The sequence below is a fragment of the Microplitis demolitor genome, chromosome 4 (genome assembly GCF_026212275.2).
Source record: "Microplitis demolitor isolate Queensland-Clemson2020A chromosome 4, iyMicDemo2.1a, whole genome shotgun sequence".
NCBI lineage: Eukaryota > Metazoa > Arthropoda > Insecta > Hymenoptera > Braconidae > Microplitis > Microplitis demolitor.
This window is the reverse complement of record NC_068548.1, coordinates 21,295,135-21,320,557: the sequence shown is the minus strand read 5'-3', so window position 1 is coordinate 21,320,557 and position 25,423 is coordinate 21,295,135. Positions and strand designations below refer to the sequence as shown.

General features: G+C 25.0%; 1 protein-coding gene across 4 annotated transcripts; it reads right to left on the bottom strand.

The window, feature by feature from the left end:
• Nucleotides 1-82: 82 nt before the first annotated feature.
• Nucleotides 83-25,423, bottom strand: LOC103578139 (choline transporter-like protein 1). Of its 4 annotated transcripts, none has more exons than XM_053737890.1 (16): nt 18,882-18,906; nt 10,308-10,492; nt 9,235-9,342; nt 8,663-8,811; nt 8,459-8,539; nt 8,287-8,380; nt 7,828-7,891; nt 7,568-7,676; nt 7,217-7,445; nt 6,057-6,182; nt 5,872-5,978; nt 5,462-5,718; nt 3,478-3,644; nt 3,308-3,400; nt 717-809; nt 83-632 (listed from the first exon to the last, which is right to left on the bottom strand). In XM_053737890.1, the coding sequence occupies exons 1-16, from the start codon at nt 18,889-18,891 to the stop codon at nt 591-593; spliced, it is 1,914 nt and encodes a 637-aa protein (XP_053593865.1). In that variant the 5' UTR covers nt 18,892-18,906; the 3' UTR covers nt 83-590. The 4 variants fall into 4 exon arrangements, with proteins under 4 accessions (XP_053593865.1, XP_008557329.1, XP_053593866.1 ...); XM_008559107.2 differs by lacking the exon at nt 18,882-18,906 and adding an exon at nt 25,095-25,423 and having other exon boundaries at nt 84-632; XM_053737891.1 differs by lacking the exon at nt 18,882-18,906 and adding an exon at nt 25,205-25,423 and having other exon boundaries at nt 84-632.

Genomic DNA, 25,423 nt, shown 5'->3' with positions numbered 1-25,423 from the left:
ATATAAATAATTGTAAATGAGTAAACAAGTCTAAAGTAAATCTAGTCTACAGTACATAATTTATATATGGAATTTATACGCAGAAAATAAAATTTCTTGGTGCAAAAAATCTTTACTTCAAGAAAATTTTTATTTGCCGTAGAAAATTTTTTTCAATTTTAATTGAAAACAAAAATTTTCTTGAGGAGAGACAAATTTTTGTAAGCGCGCGAAAAATTTTTTTTTCAATTCAAATGAAATTTTTTTTTGCGCCAATAAATTTTTCTGTGTACGATAGAGTTAGAAATATAAATATATATAATATATATTTTTTCTTTTTACTTTTACTGTCTGTATTAAGACATTACATTAAAAAATGTTGTCTTAAAAAAAAAGACCAACATCATAAATATTTAAATATTTTTAGAATATTTAGACGCATCACTCAATTAATTGGAGATTGTGCTTTGGTAATACGTGTTATTTGAATTCCACAGCAAATGCAGACAAAAATATATTTATATTTTCAGTCTTTACTCTATTAATTATTTAAATGTTAAATAAATAATTATATTTTGAAATAGAAGCACTTTATGAAGAACACGGAGTATTTAAAGCTTTTTTAAAGCCTCTTTACTATTTTCAACAAACTCCTGAAATAAATAATATCATTTTTTAATTGAATAATTTATCAGGCGGCTAATGGATAAGTATTGATTTTTTAAAAATTTACTTACCATCAAACCACGACTCATATAATACGGACGGCTTATTCCATCATTTCGCGAGCAATCTTCGCAGAAGCATATAAATATCGTATCGATGATCATCTGAAATTGACAGATTAATTAATCAAATAAATGAATTCTCTCTATTGTCTGCTACAGTTATAAAACTGTAAATATCTTTTTAGAAAATTTAATAGAAATTGAATCATTGTATGTGTATTCGGACTACAGTTAGAAAATTTTGACATAATATTGACAGGACTCATAATTCTTATCAGATCCTAAGGAAATTTTTTTTGTCAACAGAAAATGTAGAAAATTAATTTTTTTAAAAATATCGGGTTGAATTTTTCCTTGAGAATACTCTTCACTTTTTAAAAATATTCAATTTAAACTGCGATTTCGGTATTAAAATTTTATTAATTAATTAAAAAAAAAAAATGACACAGTTGACATCAATTGAGAATTATACGAAATTTGAACAAAATCTTTATATTAACTTTATAATTCGAATTTTAAAATTTTTTGGGCTGAAATTTAATAAACAAATTTCTCGGTGAAACTATTAATGAAATTAATGCTTTAATTAATTAAAATCTTAAGAGTGTGAATTTTAAAAATTTTTCAATAAATTAATAAATAAAGTTTAAGAATAAAAATTAAAAAATGCGTATTTTGATAATTTAAAAATCAGTACGCGCATTTTTTTCCATTTTACTATTTTAATTAATTAATTCAGGGGCAATATATATTGATAGTATATAGATATACTAGCAATAATAATTAAAACCCGGATTAAAAATAAGCCAGGATTAAAAAACTGTTACTTATTTATTTAAAATTTATAAATTGTCTCATATTCGCTCCATTCATACTCATAAATTTTAATACAGTTTGACAGTTGAGCCATTGAATTTTTAAAAAAAGTGGGTGGCATGTCAAGATTACCCTCAATTCGAAGTATTATATTTTACGACCCTAAAGTTACTAGAGAATTAACAACTTTTGGATTGTTTTTTCAATCAACGACAAAAAAAAAAATAAAAATATGCACATGTAGAAAATGAAAAAAACTACAGGCGCATTTTTTTTTTTTTTTTTTTTATAATTTATCATTTTGAAAAAAATGAAAAAGTTATTAGACGTCGGCTAACTTCAGGATTATATTTTATATTTTGAAATTTATCTTTTTCATTATCACGTATTGTACATTATAGCTGGTGTTAAATAATAGTATACATGAATGCCATGTAATTATTTACTCAGGTAATATATAAGATAAAATCGTAATTACCTTTAGTAAAATAAAAACATTAAGTTGATTAGAATATTAATTTTTAATTAAGCTTTAGTGCTCTCAATAAAGATGTGAAATATAAAATTTTTGATAAGAGATACTTTCTTTTATTAGTTTATTATAAATTATTGATACTAATTACACCTGCTGAAACTTTTATCGAACATTAATGGTAGCATCTAAAAATATTCAACAGAATTGTGTATAATTTTTAATAATTTGTGAAAATTGATTTTAATCTAAAAATTGTTTTGATATTAAATTTAAATGTTAAAATTTATAACCTTATGACAAGATATTTCACTTAAAAACTCATAAATATTTAATATGGAAGATTATTATTATTATTTTCAAATGACATCTGTCATATATTTTTATTTTTTAAAATAAATAATTCACCTATATAATACAATATTTGAATTCAAATTTAAAAAAAAAAAATTCTATAATTTGACCAATCAGACAGTCAATTAAAGTATAAATAACCCATGAAGTTTTTAAAGTATAGAAAAAGATAATGACTTTTTTAAAAAATTTAAAGATATAAATTTTAAATCTAATAATTGATATGATATTTAATTCAAACGTTGATATTTAAATTTTTATAACAAGATATTTTATAAAAAAATTCACAAGTATTTAAAATGGAAGTAATTTTAAATGTCATTTGTTGTATATTTTTATCTTATCTAATTAATATTTCACTTCTGCGTTCAAAAATATACGGAGTGAATGCGGATTAAATCTGGCGTGAATGCTAAGCACGATTGTTTAATTGTTTAATTTTTTTGGAGTAAAATTCACTTGAAGAGGAGTTTAATTTAAAATTAAAAATCCGAATCGGAGTGAATGTGGATTTGAATAAAATCCGTAGTCACTTGAAATTCAATTCCCATTTTCAACTTACAACAAAATTTCATTTAAATTCAAATAATAAAAAAAATTTAATATAATTTTACGTCAATTTAAATATAAATAATCCACCAAGTTTTCAAGTATAGAAAAACAGAATGACTTTTTTTAAAAAATAATACAAAGATATAAAGTTGTAAATTTTTAATATCTTAAATCGAAGGAAATTAAATAATATTTTTAGTTAAAAATAAATTTGTAGCTGTCATACGATTAAATTTATTATTTATGTAATTCATACTAAAGTATGAAAGGAAGGTATTTATTAAAAAAAATGGATTCATCTATATTTTAATACGAATGAGAGTTAAATTCAATAGAGTTGATTTATAAACAATCGAAAAAGAGATTGATACGGAAAGTATAAAGAATATATATAAAAACGGGTTACCTCATAAATTGAAATGAAACAATGTGCAATGAGAAGAGCAAATAGTCCACCAAGAGCTATTGGTACCCAAGGATGCCGCAATCCATCTTTTCTCTTGATTAAAAAAACCAATAAATCAATAATTAGATATCAGATATAAATAAATAACAACAAAAAATTATTTTCTTTACCTGAATCAAATAAACACCGGCAACAACAGTAAGCGCAACAACGAGTACTTTACCCAAGAATAATACGAAATCTCCAACACTATTAATAGCTGCTACTCGTAATATATTGTCCGTGAGTGCTCGGAATGCTTTTTTACCTCCAGCACATAAATTGCAACCGTAAATAGCTGAAATAATCATTTATATATATATATACTTTTTTTTTCGTTATTATTATTATTATTGTTATTATTATTATTATAATTAACTATAATTGTTTTTTAATTGGTCAAATATCGTTTTCGAATCAAATTTCCAGGCAATTCTCATTAACTTGATACTAATTGGAGTATTTATAGGCATCTTAGTAAATAAGCTGATTAGTATTGTGATTTACTTGTAATATACTGTTCATATTAATATGATTCACTTTAATTGCCTATTTTATTAAGTAATACCACTCAAATTTATCATAATACCCGTGAAAAAAGTGCTATTTTGAACTTTGAAACGTAAGACGACGGACTTTTTTTTAAACGATCTTCCCAAAATTTTATTTTTTAAATGTTTTTTAAACATTCCAATATTATTCCAATTTTGTAAACATAATTGAGAATTATTTTGAATATTATTTGTTAAACTTTTTCAAAAATCGAGTTTCAGTCAAAATATATTGATGGCTTTTGATTTATGATAAAAACCAACAAAATTTTTTTTTTCTATCGCATCCAAAAATTGTGTAAAATGAAATGTTTCTTTATATAAATTGCTCACAAAAAATTTAATTTAATCAATTTTATTTAATATGCAGAAATATTTTATTTTTGCCTTTTTTATGGGAACCCCCATTTTGCCCGCCAAAGTGAAAATTTTTTTGTTTCAATGGTAATCGAAATTTTTTTGTATTTACTTTGCATATCATTAAAAACAAAAAATTTTGAGTATTTGAGTCCTCGAAACCATAGTATTTTTTTGAGTACGCTTTTCTCCCCCCGCCCCTATTTTTGAAATTTAATTTGACTGTATTTTAATTGTATTAAGTCACTAATTTTACTCTTGAGTTTTCAAATTTTTAGAAAATATTTGAAAAAAGTTTCGTTGTCACGTTTGAATATTATAAGATTCAACGTTTTTTCAAAAATTTTTTTTTCAGTTCAAAGTTAATTTTAAAATTATTTTTTATAAATTTTTATACCACAAAAAAGGTCAAAAAAATTTATTTTTGGTTGTGAGATAATTAAACTTTAATTTGATTTTTATAATCAAAAATAAAATAAATGAAAAAAAAAAAAAAAAAAAAAAATAATAATTAAATACTCGGCAAAGTGACAGTACTGTCTAAAATAAATGTTATTAAATTATAAATTAAAAGCTGAAATTCATTTATGAATTTGTGTATTGGCACAAATATATATTTTTCACCATTCATGTAATATGAATTAAAAGTTCAGTCTCTGTTGACTTTTTCTTGAATCATTTAGTAATTTTAAAATAACTGGTCCACTAAATCAATACAAAGATAAATAAATTATGTTTTAAAATAATTTTGTTAACAAAATATACAGCGGAATCGACAACGTGACACATTATTTTGTTATCTAAAACTGAATTATTGAATATGATTGAATATTCATTATTCACTTAGAGTGATGGTCATATTACTTATTTCAAAAACTGGTACCACTGTCACTTTGAATTAGTGAAATTCAATATTTGCAATTTAATTTCGATAATTCACTTTTAGAAAGTACACAGAAAAAAATAATTTCTTAGCGTAAAAAATTTTCACTCGCCCCAATAAATTTTTCGCATTACAAATTCAAATAAAAAATTTCATTGAGGCGAGAAAAACTTTTCTGTGGGCTAGAAAAAAAATTTATTATAGTCCCGCGAAAATTTTAATTTTTTCTTGTGTCAAAAAATAATTTTTTTTTTCTGTGAATCTTAAATTTGAAAAATTATTGTTGAGTATTTTTAAAAGTATTAATATAGTATATAAACTAACCAGTTTCGATGTAAGCATTTCGTGTTAAAAATTTAAGGACATTTTCTAAACACCACAAGCAGCAATGACAACAACATAAAAGAGCTCTCATCCATGCATTGTCATATTTTTGAAGATATTTCGCTGTATAAGCAAAAATAGCTCTTAGAAATGAAACAAAGCCGATAATCAGCGAACCAAATGCAACAGTACCAAGATGATGACGTATTAATGAACATGTACTACGTGTTACTGGCATCGACAAATGTTTTTTGTCCCTTTAAACAAAGTAAACAATTTGTTATTAACTACTGTTAATTAATTTTGAATAATAAATTTGAGCGTACATGTTAAATATTTAACTTAAGGTCAAGGATTTACTGGATAAATATTAATTATACTAATTAAAATATTATTTATAATTAAATTACCTCGTGAAAAACCAACGTGCAACTGCACCAGCTACGATCATGTGCTGACAACCGAGGTAAAATTGCATCATAATGAAATACATGAAGATATTGTACCATCTTGCGCCCTGTTAAATTTTTATTCATTTATTTATTTATTAATTTATTAATATTACTATTTAATAGACAGTAAGTAGTTTTTATACTTCAAGTAAACCATTTTTTTTATAATGAAAATGGCCTTTTTTATTTTTATAAAGATCACCGGCACTTTCAATCCACAGCATCACGTAAAGCCAACCGATAAGTGAAGCGCTGATGATAATATAAGTCTAAAAATAAAGAGAAAAAAATAACCCTTGTAAATAAATAAATTGTGGTGATGAGAAAAAAAAAAAAAAAAAAAAAAAAAAAAAAAAAAAATGGAAAATCCAAAAATGCACACCTCAATCACTCATAATAATTCTTAGTATTATTATATGTTTTTATCACTTTTTTTTATTATTTAAAATTTTTTAAAATATTTTGGCTTTTTTTCGTAAATGTCAATTTCCCTTTTTTAATCCTACTGCCACACTAATACTGCTACCGGTAATTACTGGCAGAAAAAATTAAAATTAATAATGACAGCTCAATTTTTAATGAATTACTGGTTTTAAGTTTTTCATTAATTACCATTAAACAACAAGGATTTTAATAATTATTTTCAAAAGGGATGATTCTGGTTATAAGACAATTAACAATTTTCGAATTGTTTTTTTTTAACAGATCAATTACAAAAAAAAAGAAAAAACTAAAAATATGCATGTGTAGAAAATTTAAAAAACTACAGGTGCAATTTTTTCAAATATTTTTTTAGAAATAATTTATTGTCTAAAAAAAAAACAAAAAAATTATTAGACGTCGGCTAACTTCAGTATAATTTTTAAAAAAGGTTCTTGCGACAAAAGTTACAGAGCTAAAAATTATGCGTATTCATTGTACTTTTTTTAAAGTTATCATGCTTTCAAAGATTCAAACAGGAAAATTGACGCACTGGTTTCTTGGATTAAAAAATTTAATTTTAAATCAATGAAATAATGAATTGACTTAATACCAGGTCGAAATTACTCCTTAATAAATTATCTTTGTACTAGTATACAATTTATAATTAAAAAAGTGTAGAGATGATTTAAAAAAAAAAAAAATAATTTTTTCGCAAGAAATATTTTGTATCGTAAATTGAAGAAAAAAATTTTCTCGACAAAAAAAATTTTTTGCTCGACAATTAAAAATTTTTCCACCAAGAAATTATTTTTATTCTGTATAAGACACAAACAGCCCGTGCGCTTGAGGTGTGGAAAAAATAATATAAAAATTTACATACATATATTGGCTGCAACAATAGTCCAGGCATTGAATAAATGGCTTTACCGGTTTCTTTGAATAATTGAGAAACAAGAGCTATTCTTCTTCGCATAACAAGTACTACCAGAAGCGTTACAACAGCAACTATTGACATTAAAATAGCATATACTAAATATGCTCTTACATGCCCTTCTTCTTCGTCTATTTTACCAGACATAACGTCTTTTCTTTCAAAGTGCCACAGCAACCTGCAATAATAATAATATGAAATGTGTACTGATTGCTGTTTATCATCAGGCAATATTAATGCGACTCCCAGTGGGAGTTATTATTGTAAAGTGGAATATTGAAAAGACATCGGATATTATACCAGAGATAAATTGTCCCAGCAATGGAGATGACAACTGCACCACTTAGAACAATGAATATGACGTATTGTACGATGTATCGGAAAGCAATCAGAATACAGAGGGATGATGCTGCACATGAATTCCGGATATTAAAAATTTAAAAAATATGTATAGATTATTATCACTGTTAACGTTGGATTTTGAATAATAACATACATAGATATACGTTATTATTTAAAATTAAATAGTAATTGATGCATATTTTAAATCAATTACCTACCGAGAGCAATTAATAGCAGGTAAATCAATTCTCTCCATGCAATATTCAAATCATTTGCGGCTTCCTGTAATCGTATTGTCAACGTGAAATTGCGTTTTTAATTGACAGTAATTTTTTAATATACTTATTTTTAAAAATAAAAAATATTGTTTTAGTTTTTATTTTTAATCCCACATTGTTTTCTGATAATGCCATTAAAAAGTCAATGATTGTTTGCATTTAAAATTTACATTCAAATAAATTCATTATTGTTTAATATTTATCAACATAAATATTCATATTTTTTTCTCTTATATTTTCAATCAATGTCAATTTATTTTTTTATTAAATATTCAAAATATTTTTTAGCAATAAATATTAATTAATTATTATTGGTATGTAATGTTAATTAAATTAATATATACTAATTACTATAGGTATATTATTGGATATAAAATAAATATTAATAAAGTAACTTACGTTAAAAAAATTTTTAACACCCAGATTATTTATTAAAGCGTTTGCAGGATTATTTCCACTACTTTTAACGATGCAGCGATTCAAAAATCGTATGCTAAAAAAATTATTAATCCATAAAGATATATAATGTTTTTTTATTCCAATTATTTTATAAAAATATAAACTAACTTACGTTTCATTTCCCAAGTTATCGCAACTTTCAATGCACTTGCGAGACTTTACTCCGTCTATCCCAAATTCAGCGTAGTGATAACTATATTTAATGATAAACAAACAAAACTATTAATTGATAATTACTGAAGAAAGTCTTACAAGAATTTTTTGTTTGTTTTTATTTTATTGTAAGCCTGGTAATTTAAAAAAAAAAAATAATAACCCGAATTTTCTCAAGTCAGCGCCTTTACATGAAAACTCTGGATTCGATTCTCTACTTGTAATGCGACCACAAACATTAGCACAGTCATCATATCCATTCCAAAGTCGAAAAGGATCACCTTTTTTTACTGCTGCACTTACAAAATATCCCTGTAATTAAAAATAAAGTACGTAATTATTTATAATTGCGATTGAATAATTTTTTCAGGACATTCTCAGACAGTGGCGGCTATTTTTTAAAAAAATTACTGACATTTATCAACTAAAAGTTAAACGAAATTTGGTAAATAAATTTTAGCCTAAAAAATTTGAAAATTCGAATTGTAATTGACAAAGATTTTACTGAAATTTATTTTACAAAATTCCTTTAACTGCTAATTGATGTCAAAAAAATATTTTTTTTTAAAAATTATCTTCACGAAATTGTAACTGCGTTTTTTTTTAAATTAATGCTTTAATTTTTCAAAAATTATTTATCAAAATTTAATACGGTCATTAGATATTTTAAAAAAGTGGGGGAGGGGGAAGTTTTCTGAGAATGGCCTTAAATAAATAAACAAATAAATAATTTACATAACCAGCGATAATAAGAAGAAGAATTAAAAGTGCCGGTAGATCTGTGCAAGAACGATTTTTAGCAAAAACTTGGACTTCTGAAAATGATGACTCTCGTTCTGGGCTCTGAAAATATAAAAAAATAATGAGATTAATAAATGAGCAGAGCAATTGTAGTATAGATGATTCTGGTTATTGATATATCCAACAGGTCACAATTAGAAATGAAATTGCTAGTAAATATTTGATGATCATGAATAAACCAACCGACGTAGGCTGCTGTCTCGTTACCATGTTGATCCTTGTAATATTATAATTATGCGCAATCACTAATTGCTATTGTTTAATAATTTATTATATTTATTCAATATTAATTCTGTTAGATATTTCATTTTGTGGTTAAACAATTGATTTAATATAGATAATTCGTATTTACTATGTTTATATTTTGGCTTTAAATCATATTCAATTGTTTCGGAATTATTAAGTTATATAAATATTTTTTAATGGTCATTTCAGGTCCAATTAAATATTTAAATATTTCAAATTTAAATTTAATAAATACAGACATTAAATCAATAAATTTGAATAAATATAAAAATATATTCGGCTAGTAGCCTCGTAATTAAGGTCAACTAAATGCGGAAAAGTAAAATGCTTAAAATTTTAATTCCCAATTGACAGCCATTAAATAATAAAATTTAATTAATTTTTTTTTTACATTTTTTACACTAAAATACTAATGAATAAATGAATTATTTAAATGAATCTTATAGTAAATATATTTACATTCATTTTAAATTCGTATATTTAATTTAAAAGCTTCAGCTTAAAAAAAAAAAATCTAAAAAAATATAATTAATTTAAAAAATATAACAGTTATATAGAAAATTAATTTTAAGTCATTTTAAAAATTAATTTAATCAATCTAAAAAAAAAGCAAAGTAACTTTGTTAAGTAATTTAATTATTATATAAATAATAAAAAATTTCTCAAGTTAATTTATAATTAAATTTTTAAAAAATCGATTGCAAAATGAATCAGTTTAAATAAATTATTAAATTAAAATATGAATAATAAATATTTTTTACCCCAGGTTCTATTTTAGCAGTATCGTCATCTCCACATCCACAGCAGCCCATTTTGAATAAAATAATACGTTTTATCGAATTAAATATATCGAAACAACGAGAGCCAGTTACTTTGATCTCCTGATGACAATCACCATTGGTAGACTCAGTTTTGTCTCTCCTCTTGCCGTCTCCTTCACTATTATCTGTAATCCACAAAAGCAATGTCTACTGTATAAACGTTAAATCCAATTTATCCTCCGATAAACTGCTCACTCTGTCCAATTCAACGTAACAAGGATCATGATGAACATTCTCATCGTATATTTTGAAGATGTCTCTTAATCGGCTAATAATTACTTTGGAGTTGCTATCGATTTTAGATTCCCAGCTGTGATTTAATCTGTATCTCAGTAGTAGCACTATACCAGGATACGAGTATCTCCTGTGGATTGTTGGTCCGGACAGGCGCGCGATTCAACTACTAGTCGAGTGTGCGTGGATGGTACTAGGACACCGAGTAATTGCACTACTGCTATACTATTCCTAGTCTAAACTCCTTATATTAGTGCTGGTAAATTGCTTTACTACTATTATTATTACTAAACGACGACGACTACTACTTTACGTAACATCAATACCAAGTATACAAGACGAGCACTGAGGTATTGTAGGTATCTTTGAGATTAAGAAAGGGCGCGCAAGGACGCGTGTATAAGGACCACGATAACTTTTGAGGAAGACATGGTAAATCGTCGTAAGATGGTGGACCATGTACTACTTTTATCTTGGCAAGAATTGCTAAAACCGAGAAGCGGAAAAGGAAGCTACGATCGATGCAGCATTGAACAAACTCTACCAACATGTATACATATAACAAGTTCATATATGCTCACGCGATTGTGCACCTGCGTGACTTATCCAGTTTCATAGCAACCTATTTTGTTGTCTTTTTATTTAATAAATTTTCGAAACACTCGAACAAAATTAAATTGATGAAAAATTTTTTTTTTTACCCGGTTCAATTCATTAAATTTTAATTGACACTTCGTTTGACATTTCCCTCGGTACTTTTATTTTTATTTTAATTCATAGACAACTAGACTTTTGTGTATGTACTATTTTATTTTATGTTTTGTTGCTACTGCGGTATGCATTGCTGTTCGTTTATTCTCTATGTGTCTCTATTCTGTCACTACTGCAACGGCTAATCCGTGATATTGACGTTCTCGGGCTCTTCCGATATCTATCTATATATACACATATATGTATATATATATATATATATATATATATATATATATATATATATATAAATAGATAGATAGGACCTTATCTTCGTGACGGATCCACCAGTTTTATGTGAATTATTTATTGATAAATGAGCCAGCGGCAAAAGACATCCCGGCGATCGACGTATCGTTTATGTTTTTTTTATTATTCAAACTTTTTTTATAATTTTCTCTGGAGATTTACTCGTTAGCCAGAAATTCGTGGAATATTTATTTTATCATCAATTTTACGGGTATTACTCGCTGTAAAATTCACCGCAAAAAAAATTACAAAAGACATTTTTTTTATGTGTAATTAAAATTTTTTTTTAATTATTTATTTTATGCCATACCCGGATTAAAGCATTTTTGTCTAGCTTGTATTTCTCGTTAATTTTATAAATTTTATTTAATTAAAAGTTGTGAAGAAAATTCAACGCAAAATATTAGCAAAATTATCAGACAAAATTATATTTCTGAAAGATAGATTTCCAATAAAAAATATATATATATATATATATATATATATATATATATATATATATATACATGGAAAAAACAATATTAAAAATTAATAAATAACAGTAAAATATGGAATCTGTTATCAATCATTAGTACTATTATGTGCTTAATGCAAAGTAGTTTACTAATTTTTATAGATTTCGAAAAACTACTAACAATTATTTCAAAAAGTAACTAAATATTATTACTTTTAGGTATAATACGTGACTTATTAGTGAAAGTTAATTAATTTATGGCATAATCTATTAAAAAGTAATGATTGGTCAAATTAACAATTGGTAGCTTAGATACTGATTTTTCCAGCCGAAAATTTCAAAAGTTACAAACTTTTATTTTATAAATTCGATGTCACTGATCAATTATTAGCTCAAAATATCATTTATTCATCATTATAAATTAATTTACAATATACATAAATCGAATAAGTGATAAATAATAAAATTAAAAATTAGTATACTAGATACTGATTTTGTTGCTCATAAAAATACCGAAATTTTAAACTCTTATTTTATAAATTCTATCCCATTGACTAATAATTAATAAAAAATGTTATTTATTCGTTATTATAAATTAATTTATTATATACATATATCGAATAAGTGGTAAATAATAAAATGAAAAATTCGTATACTAGATCTTTATATATTAATATGCACGTTTACTAATTTTCCGGTTCCTCATTTTTAAAATTTTTCTATATTTATTTAAATAGTAATAACTTTAATTACCAATTTATCAATTCTTATTCATATTAATTTTAATAAATGAAATTAAAAATTTTGCTCTTCTGTGTATCAAATTTTAATACAAATAATCACCATTTTGTAATATATATATTGATCCTGGTTTGATATTAGTATCGAACATACTAATTTTGAATCAAACAAACTACAAACTATTAAAATTTTGAGCATCATTTTTTTCCATGTATAAAGTAATATATATATCAAATTTAATCAAATTGTCTTTATTAGATTAAGACAAAAAATTCTATAAATTTGAGATTAAAAAAGGAAAAAGTAAATCTTTTATCATATAATTTAATATCCGTTTATATTGTAACATATAGGCTTCTTTGTTTTGATACCTATTGTAAGCTTTATACACTATTACTTTAATCACTGTTATCCGGAGAGAATTGGAATTGATAGTCTTGTCTATATATACTCTTCGCTTTAGAGTCTACCGCCCGTAGTTGTGTTGATATTATCAATATTCTTTTAAAATTACATCCACACTCTTACCCACACTTTCGCACACGATTACATACATGATTCACACATAAACCCAATATCTATTTGTTCGAGAATTTATATAAATGTCACGTTTCAGTTTGAAGCGAGTAAATGTGACCATGAGACTTTGAGATATTAAACATGACTTATTTTCCACTTTCAAACTCTTTCATTTCGATAATCCATAACGTAACACGACTTTTATTATTATTATGTTATGTTATATATATTCTGTACTTTGAGTTCATTGAATGCAACACGCGATCATGAAAATATAACTAAAACTTTTATCATATTTAATCGTGTGTCCATATGATTAAATCTCAAATTATTTTATGCTACATAAAAAGGTCAATGACTTTGTAATAAATTACTTGTTATTTGTCTGTCACTTACAATCATCCAATATAATAAACTATTACACTGTAAAAAATTTAGAGTCAAAGCGGATTAAAGTTGGTGTGAATGCGGATCGGGTGACTGATTTTTTCATTTAATCTACTAAAATTTGCTCCGAAAAAGAGTTTATTTAAATATTGAAACTCTGGATCAGAGTTAAATGAAATGCAAATCACTCTGAAATCACTTCGATAGAAAAACAAGCTTCATAGTTACACGGAGAAAAAATTATAGTAACTGTTCCTAGTACGTTTATGAAATATCCCATACTGTCATGGTAATGATTACTTGGGATTATGGGATATAGACCCATACTTTCTGGGAAGGTTTCGATAAATATGATAACAATTCCTATCATTATGGTAACAGTTCCTGTATCGAATATGAAAGAATCATGGTAATGATTACCATACTTATAGGAATAGTTCCCATAAGCAAATAGTAACCAATCCTATAACCACATTGTAATGGTTCCTAAGTGTATATGTCAACTATTACTATAATATTATGGTAAACATAACCATAATATTATGGTAATAGTTACCATAATATTATGGTAATAGTTCCCATATCACATGTGAAAGAATCATTGTAATGGTTACCATACTCATAAGAATAGTTCCCATAAGCAAATAGTAACCAATTATATAACCACATTGTAATGGTTCCTAAGTGTGTATGGTAATTATTCCTATAATATTATGGAAATTATTCTATGAATATTATGATAAACATAACCATAATATTATGGTAATGATTACCATAATATTATGGTAATCATTGCCATAATGTATGGTAATCATTCCCATAATATTATGGTAACCATTCCCATAATATTATGGTAACGATAACTATAATATTATAGTAACCATTACCATAATTCCATAGGAACTATTCCGATACCATATGGGAATTATACCCATAATTATAGGAATGATTACCATAATATATATGGGTGCCGTTCCTATAATCAACATTTCAAAAAACCCAGTTATCATACATTATGGGAACCATTCCCATAATATATTGTAATTGTTACCATAATTTTCTCTCCGTGTACAACGTGTTCGGAGTCATCTTTTTAAAAATTCGGAAACTCTCAGTGAATTCAGATTTAAATAAAATCCGAATTCACTCCCAATTTTTTTCGTAAATTTTCTATCGATTCATAATCAATAATCAAAAATAAGTGAATATCAATTTTTTCCCTGGTGAATCCGAATCACGGGAAATTACCGTAATTTACTACATTATTCCGTAATTTACCGTAAAGGGCGGTAAAATTTCCGTAGTTTGAGGTAATTTATTGCGAACCGCAGCAGAATTCGATAAATTACCGCAATTTTACTGCATTTCTGCCACAATTTTTCTAAAAGACGACGTTTCTACGGCAACTCTGCCGCAGTTTATGATAATTTATGGTTAATTACAATAGAATGCGGCAATTTATCGCAATTTACTACATTTCTGTCATAATTTCCAGTAAAGACGGTGTTTTTACGGCCCGTTTTGCCGTAGTTTATTATTCTTTACGGCGAAATACGGTAATTTACCTTTATTTGCGGTATTTTTACCGTAAGTACCTATGCTTCTTTATGTTTTCAGTGCAATACTCTACTTATCTGTAAAATACTGCAGGCTTGCCGCAATTTTCCGACCAAATTTTGCTATCTTACCGCAATTTTACGATAAAAATACCGCGCTTTTGTCATAACCCCCATACTTTTATCGTAAAATCTCCTACATTCACTTCGAAATATCATAATTTACCGTACGATACCGTAATTATTTCCGAGACCATAAATTCCGGTAATTTACCGTAATTCGAATTCGCCAGGGAATTAAAACAGTTTTTTTTAAACTTTTTTTTTGTAACTAAATACAATCAAGATTGATAAGAGTGACGGCATTACTAATACCCATTTAATGTATTTTTAATCACCTTCGACCATTAGTGGTAATAAATTAATAGCTATTGATTTATTAATTTAAGATTAAAATTTCTTTCATCAAATTAAAAGTTTTTTAAAAACACCTGTAAATTTTTTTTTTTTTTTTTATGTGTGATGGTGTGAAATATAACAAATGTTGAATGTTAAAAAAATGAAATGATATATTTTATTGCAATTAACAAAACGTTATTAATTTAATTTGTAATTTTATGAGCTAAAAAATGTTATTTTTATTTTATTATTTATTATTTTTTTTTTAATCCCTAACTACTTTCCATCCACGTAAAATAAATTTAACCAAGCACTGAGGTTTTAAATTACTCAAAGTTCTTTGAAAGAACAGCTAAAGTAGTTGAACATACAGACTATTCATTTTGGAGTATGAGTGGTTATATTCAGAAACAAAAGTAAGTATAATAAAAAAAAACAACTCTAAGGAAAAACAATATGGAAAGAATAAAAATACGCATTCAATAATTAATTAATTAAGAAATAAGCTAAATGTTACATAATTAGATAAAAAATTAATTAACTTTTCTGAGTAGTGTTTTTTTTTATTAAACAATTGTAAAGCATTTAAAATACAAAAAAAAGTTAATATAACATAAAACAACTAAACTGTAAACTCTCTTCGCAAGAAGAAATAAATTACTTGACATAAAAAAAACTTAATTGTTTAATTAATTTTTATTTTTACATCAGTATTTTATTTTTTTAATTTTTAATTCTTATCATGCGTATTATTGAATTAAAAATTCATTTCTACTTAACATGATACTCATGTACAAAAAGAAAATATGCTTTGTTATTTTTTTATATATATTTTTATATACATATAAGTACTTGAATATTAAAATCGTATATAAAAAATAGCATCGTATATTTATTGCGTCATGTATGCGAGAGTTAAGTACATGATATTAAAATAAAATATATAAATAAAAATATATGGTATACACCGGTTATTAGAAAAATGACTAGAGCTCTACTTGAGCTTTAAGTCACTCTGTACGACATGGGAAAAATATTTTAATCTACTTCCAGGATCTCTTTGACATATATCCCTTAAGTACTCTTTGGCAAAGTCGGTAACTAGCGCGTTCATGGAACTGGGTCAGACATGTCTCCAGAACGGTAAAAAATAAAATAAAATATAAAAACAAGCTGGATAAAAAATAGGAAAAGAAAACGAGAGGTAATTGTTTTGTTGCCACGGGTTTGTAAAAAAAGGAGGAAAAAAAAAATATATACAAACGGGTGTTGTGTCGTGACCGAGTCTGCAATAGTCCATATATGTATATTAATATTTATGTTTATATATATATATATATATATATGGTTGTAATCAGGGTAGCACGCAACTACAGCTAAAACATATCATTAAAGAGACACACAAATATACTCAATCATGCGGGCGTTCTTATGGGCGTGAATAAATGTGAATTAACCAGTAATATCGTTATGCTTGTAACGATTCTCATAAAGGAAATTACGTCAAATTACACTCAGTTATCCGTTGAATTATTAACCTTTGATGCAATACTTTGTGCTTTGTGCGAATTATTCTATTACTGACAAAATCAACATATAAATTTTGACAATCGTCTACAAGTGGCTTTAATCCTTGGCTATGAGATATTATGAGGCGGAAAAATGGCAGCGTTTGGAAATTAATAATAATATGGGGGATTTTAAAATATTTTATTCGCTGAATCATTTTATTTTAATTTAGACTTCAGAAGGAATATAAATCATCTCGGATGATATTCCAAAAATTTTGCAATTTGTGGCAATCAAAGCTGGGGTAAATTGGAAACATTTGTCAATAAAAATATTTTTATTTAAACGAATTGCACATGGAAAAAAATGATGCTCGTAATTTTAATTGTAGTTTATTTTCGACTTAAAATTAAGATATTCAAAACTAATATCAAACTAGGATCATTATATATATTACAAAATGGTGATTATTTGTATTAAAATTTGATACACAGAAGAGCAAAATTTTTAATTTCGTTTATTAAAATTAATATGAAAAAGAATTGATAAATTGGTAAATACAGTTATTACTATTTGAATAAATAGAGAAAAATTTAAAAAATGAGGAACCGAAAAATTAGTAAACGTACATATTAATATATAAAGATCTAGTATACGAATTTTTCATTTTATTATTTACCACTTATTCGATATATGTATATAATAAATTAATTTATAATAACGAATAAATAACATTTTATATTAATTATTAGTCAATGGGATAGAATTTATAAAATAAGAGTTGAAAATTTTCGGTATTTTTATGAGCAACAAAATCAGTATCTAGTATACTAATTTTTAATTTTATTATTTATCACTTATTCGATTTATGTATATTGTAAATTAATTTATAATGATGAATAAATGATATTTTAAGCTAATAATTGATCAGTGACATCGAATTTATAAAATAAAAGTTTGTAACTTTTGGAATTTTCAGCTGGAAAAATCAGTATCTAAGATAGCAATCGTTAATTTGACCAATCATTACTTTTTAATAGATTATGCGATAAATTAATTAACTTTCACTAATAAGTCACGTATTATACCTAAAAGTAATAATATTTAGTTATTTTTTGAAATAATTGATAGTAGTTTTTCGAAATCTACAAAAATTAGTAAACTACTTTGCATTAAGCACGTAATAGTACAAATTATTGATAACAGATTCCACTTTTTACTATTATTTATTAATTTCCAATATTCTGTTTTTTTCCATGCAGAAAATTTCAAATTGCAAAAAAAAATTTTTCTAACTAAAATTTTATTTGTGCTGATTTACATTAAAAGATAAATTTTATGTCGTGTTATTATGTATGATATGTAAGATTAAGGATAAATTTGATATCAGATATTTATATCTATATATATATATATTAAATGATGAATGAATAATATTCCAATGAATATTTTAGTAAATAAGACTGTTGACTTTTATCTCTTTTTTAAAATCTAGTCACGTATTCACGTCGGTTCTCTTTAAGTTACTATGTATATATATAAGGATATACAAATATATATGACATGCAGAAAACGTAGAGAGCAATTGCAGAGTAATACATCTTTTTATGTGAATACTTCTTTGTCCTTCTGCGGGTGGAGTTCTTGTCACATTGTTTGACCTCAATATTAATGAAAGAAAATACTTGCGTTTGCAAATTATTTTTCATGACTCACCAATAATCATCCTCAATAATCAATACAATAAATGTAACCTTGATTGAATTCACAAACTACTATTTTTCACCAATTGTTCAATAATTCGTACACACACTTTACTTTTATTTTCTACTCTATTGTAAAAAAATGAGCTATTGATCGCGATCACTAGAACAACAGAGCAAACATTTTTTATTTACACTAGATATGTTTGTCGGAAATATTAATCAATTATTTTATCACGTCAGTAAATTTAATAATAATAAAAAAAAAACCTTTAAAAAATTAAAACCAAACATTTATTTTAAAATCAAATTATCAAAAGCTGTTTTTTTTTTTGTTTACTGTTCAAATTAATCTATCAATAAAAATCTATTTTTTTCATTAAAATCGTGTATAGCCGCGTATGATAAAAAAAATGTTCATTATAAAATTAAAAGCAAATATTTTTTTTTTTTATGAAATTTATCTCTTTATTATACTTTTTTTTTTTTTTAGGAGTTGCAAATGTAAGATAAAAATTGAATCGTTTAATTTTGCACAGTAGAAACACGAGAATATTTTTTACTTATTTAGCGTGACAAATAAATGAAAACACATTTCAAGAACTTTAAATGAAACATTAAAAAATAAATTTAAAAAAAAAACAGTACTCTCGACTGTGTAATAATTTATTAAAAATTTTATTCACTTCAACTTGTACTCATTTTTTAAATATTTCATCTCATATTATTTTATACCTTAAATATATTATAATAAAAATGATAAATAAAACTTTTCCAGTTGTAAATGGACGTTGTGAACTGCTAGAAGGTTCACAAAAAAGTGTTGGAGACCCATAGGTAAAAATTATTTGAAGCGAAATGTATTATTGTGCTTATATACAAACATATATATTGTACACATATATATATTTATATATAAAAGGGAAAGTTGTGTGTGACAGGAAGGTATATGTGAACACCTGCCACCTAAAAACATCCCTTACACCCTACCTTATATATATACATATATATGTATATATATGTATATATATATATATATAACGTACTAACATTTTTCTCTTTAACTGTTGACGTCATTACTACAGTTTGTGCCATATTTTATATAATATTGTCACGCAGGTTTTTTTATTTTACAAACGTAAATACTTTTTATGTAATTTCGTATTATATTACATCTTATTTTTTTATTATTTCATATTTTTTTATACTCATAACTAAAGTTGATCTCTCAAGCGTCTGTTTCTGTCTTGCGTCTGAAGTTATATTTGAAATGAGAGTTGTAATGCAATGTAATATATAATATAATGTAAAAGTGAAGTTGTTGGTGTGATACTTGTCACAGTGATTACATGTTATAACTTAAAGTTACAGAGAAGTTATTGCGCAAAGTATAAACATAAACTTTACAGAAAACTCAATGGCGCGCAATAAAATTATTCCCGATGAATAATAACATAAACTCTTCCGATACTTTTTGTTTAATTTTTTTTTTTTTCTTATCCTTAATGATCAACGGAGAGGTTCGAGTTGAATAAAGATTTTCCATCGTAAACTTTCTTAATTACTGATATACATATACTTTCAACGAGTCAAATCGAATCTGTTTATACAATCAAACTTTATAATTGAGTATTTGATTGTTTAATTCTATAATTTTTTAAATGAAACAATAATCATTAGTAATTAACTGTGAAATTAATACTTATTATTAATTGTCCTTGTTTTATTTACTTGATAATTAAATTTAAAATATTTGAGCTTTATTTTATGATAAGTTTCACTCGAATCTTAATATGTATCGAAGTTTAAACAAAGACTGTTTGAGATCCGGTTACAACTTTGGTGATCGCATTGTTTGCCAAACAATTTTGAAATTGAAACCGATCATGACTCAGAAGTTCTAATACATTTTATATTACACTATTTCAAACACTAAATTGAATTTCGATTATTGAACTAAATTTACACGGAAAAGACAGAATATTAGAAATTAATAAATAATAGTAAAAAGTGGAATCTGTTATCAATAATTAGTACTATTTTGTGCTTAATGCAAAGTAGTTTACTAATTTTTGTAGATTTCAAAAAATTACTATCAATTATTTCAAAAAGTAACTAAATATTATTACTTTTGGGTATAATACGTGACTTATTAGTGAAAGTTAATTAATTTATGGCATAATCTATTAAAAAGTAATGATTGGTCAAATTAACAATTGGTAGCTTAGATACTGATTTTTCCAGCCGAAAATTTCAAAAGTTACAAACTTTTATTTTATAAATTCGATGTCACTGATCAATTATTAGCTTAAAATATCATTTATTCATCATTATAAATTAATTTACAATATACATAAATCGAATAAGTGATAAATAATAAAATGAAAAATTAGTATACTAGATACTGATTTTGATGCTCATAAAAATACCGAAAATTTTAAACTCTTATTTTATAAATTCTATCCCATTGACTAATAATTAATAAAAAATGTTATTTATTCGTTATTATAAATTAATTTATTATATACATATATCGAATAAGTGGCAAATAATAAAATGAAAAATTCGTATACTAGATCTTTATATATTGATATGTACGTTTACTAATTTTTCGGTTCCTCATTTTAAAAATTTTTCTGTGTTTATTCGAATAGTAATAACTGTAAATCCCGAATTATCGATTCTTTTTCATATTAATTTTAATATACGAAATTAAAAATTTTGCTCTTCTGTGTATCAAATTTTAATACAAATAATCGCCATTTTGTAATATACATAATGATCCGTGTTTGATATTAATATCGAATATACTAATTTCGAGTCGAAAATAAACTACAAACTATTAAAATTTTGTGCATCATCTTTTCCGTGTAAATGAAACTTCAATTATTATTATTTCAATAATTCCTTGGTCAGTTGTATTAACTAATCATTGCATGTATTTTTTTAGTCATATTATTTAATCTTTGAACTGTGTTATCAATTTTTGATTAAGATCGATAGTACAGTCCTAGTGATAAGCAATGACAGAATAAATGCTGTGCATTATTGATTATTAGTGAAAAATTTAAATTTTCAATTGACTGAGAAACTTTTTGTCGAGATCACATTGAAATATTTAAAGTATTCATAACATTTCTCATTATTTATTATTAGCATACCTTCTTCTCAACACTATTCAAAAATTTATACTTTATATATATCGCATTACTGATTCCAAAAAGACATATATTTATTCGCTCTTTTCGCTTTAGTGTCAAAATTAAAATAAAAAATTTTGAAATTGTTTTTTTGGCATTTAATTTTTTTTTTTTTTAATAAAAAATTGTACTCCCTTAAAAATTATACCAGAAGCTTCCTAAAGTTAAAAGAGCTAATAAATGTATTTCCCTTTGGAATTAGTAACGCGATATATTTTTACTCATATTATTAAATCTTTGAACTGTGTTATCAACCTCTAAATACAATCGATAATACAATCCAAGTGATAAGCAATAATAGATACAAGGTGCTGAAAAATTATTGATACTATTGATGTATTCAAAATTTAATTGACTTTTGAGAAACATTTGTCATAATCATATCAAAATATTAATAGTATTCAAAAATATCGTTATTCAATACTTCCATACCAATTTCTCAACACAATTCAAAAATTTATATTTTATATTTATGTACATAGTATATATAAGTTGTTACGAGTGTAAGGAAATTTTTTGACAGCTATGTCATTATTAAATTAATCAAACTGAATGACGTGAATTCCTATATTTTTGAAGCTTTGATTGTTTTTTAAAAGTCAATAAGAGGAAAAGCCAATTTTATAAATAAATTTAAATTTAGCTAAATAAAGTGAATTATCATAAAAAAAAAAAAATAAATTTTTTCAATCACATTTATTCGAATTTTCAGAATAACTGCTCGATTAATTTTGTTAATTTTTGTTTTTTCTATCGGAAACAACGGTCTTTTAGTAGACCCTAATAATTTTATCAGATTTTCCGTATCTTTTACCTTGATAGAGATATACTGAACAAAAAACACCCGAGGGAATTCAAATTGACTAATAAAACAAACTTAAGCGTGTGTTGATTTTTTTTTTGAATATTCTGTATTCGCGAGTATCAGCATTGATAAAATTCAGGACACCTGAAAATTTTTTTTTTATTTATTTTTAGTCAACAAAAATTAATACAGGTCACAAAATTTCTTAAATAATAAATATTTAAAAAATCAAATATATATATGAGCACAAAAAAGATGATACATTTCTGTGATAATTTCAATGTATGACAAAAAAATAAAAAAATAATTAATAAAAAAAATTAAGCGTCTAATCGAATAATTTTTGAAATTTTTTTAAAAATCAAATGAACTATTCTATAAATAATTAAATTTGAAAGTTATCATTTTATAAACGTCTTTAATAATAATGATAATAAAAAAAAAAAAAAAAAAAACAAATTTCTGATACAGAAAACCGAATTGAACACAGAAAATATATTATTTATCGTAGTCTGGTTATTTAATAAAATAGTTATAAAACAAAAATAAATAAATATAAAAGTTTAGGTTTATATATTTATAGCTAAACATAAATTGACATCTTTTCACGTGAATATAATGTTTTAGTGTGAATTCTCCAAGTGTTTCATACAAGGCCATTGGACTTTCCCGGTTTCCTCTCTTCTATCTTAAATCATGTGTGTGTGTATATACGCACATATATCTATGAACATATATATACACATACGTATGGCTGTGTACATAGCATTCAACAAAGAAATCATCACGAGGTCGATGAAACTTACAGCGTACAACGGAGAGAGACAAAAAATAAAGTACAAAAGAAGAATAAAAACAAGTAAAAAAGCGAAGAAGAAGAAGAATAATAAGAATAAGAAAAACCAGCAACATATATCTTAAACTACTGTACCGAATAGAGTTTCTTAACACTCTATTTTATTACTCATTATGACTTCTTATTGAAGACACTGTTTCATTTTAAAAAAGTTCAAAAGTTAACATCCTGATCTATCATAATTTACTTTTTCATTTCGAACAATAAATTTTTTTTTTTTACATACATTTTGTTAACAAACTTCGGATCTCATCTTGCGTTCGTTCGCGTACTCAAAAATTATTTTTTTCACAAATAAACAGATTGTAAAAAATTCGGAGTGATTACGAATTTTATTTAAATTCAAATTCATTCCGGAGTTTTATTTTATTTATTAAATTAATTACTTTAAATTTGAAACACAAGAAATATACATGATGTAAACATCATTTTAGTTTTATCCATAAGAAATATATGTGAGGTTAATCTTATTTATGCCTAAAAGTCGCACAAAATAAGACTTGTCCAAATTCTTATTTATATGAATTTTAATAATCTTTAAGTCAGCTGGCAATTATTAATTTTTGGATTTTTTTTTTCACCAAACAAATTACTAAAAAACGAAAACTAAAAATATGCACATATAGAAAATTTAAAAAACTACAAGTGCAATTTTTTCAAATATTTTTTTTTTTATATCTTATTGTTTAAAAAAGAAATCAAAAAATTATTAGGCATCAGCTGATTTCAGTATCATGAATTTAAAATGGTGAGGATAAATTGAGGTAAACCTGAAATCTTTCTTATGAGGTCTAAAACCAGAATTATATTTCGACTCGGAATTTCGGAGTGGTTTGAATTTTTCAATCTGCACTCACTCCGATTCGGAGTTAATATTAAAATAAATTCTCTTTCAGAGTAAATTTTACTCCCCGGGGATTCAATAAACAGCAATTCAGTCCGCACTCTCTGCTAATTTTTTACAGTGCAATTACAAAGATTTTTTCGCATAATACAATCTTCAATAACAACTATCTACAGCCAGTGTCTGATATTGCGTAATCAAATCCGGTATTAAAAAAAACTAGAGTTATGCCGATATATTAAAAAAAAAAAAAAAAAATGCAGAATTGAGTCATGGAACTTGGCCAAGGTACCGTCGCATTATATTTGTTGCTTAACGAATAATTCTTAACATTTTTGCCAAGTGCAACAACCTAAGAATAAATTAGCATTTTGTACCATGTATATATTACAATTAATTTTTATTTCTTATACTACATATATACATCTCTTTTATACTTTTATATTTTCATAGCTAAAGTACACGACAAAAGCCTCCCACACCTTATCCACTCTACTTATATTACTTTCAATTGTACTCACGATTTTGTTATATCCTCTTATCTTAAACTCTTAAAAACTTATAAAAAAGAATCTAAAAGTTTTTTAGGACAAAACTTTAATCACACTGGGGATTAGTAATTGATAATTACCGATTAAATAATTTAATCACTTAAAATAGTTATTAGAATGATAATAATGATAATAATAATAATATACTGAGATTAATGAAATTTAACACCGGTTTTACAATGATGATCCTCACGAGTCTCAGTTTGAAACCCAACTGACAAAGTAATGTAAACGTATGAGCAAGCAAAGCGTTACACGTTCCAATGTGTGAGCACACGCGAGTTGAGAGTTAGTCATGA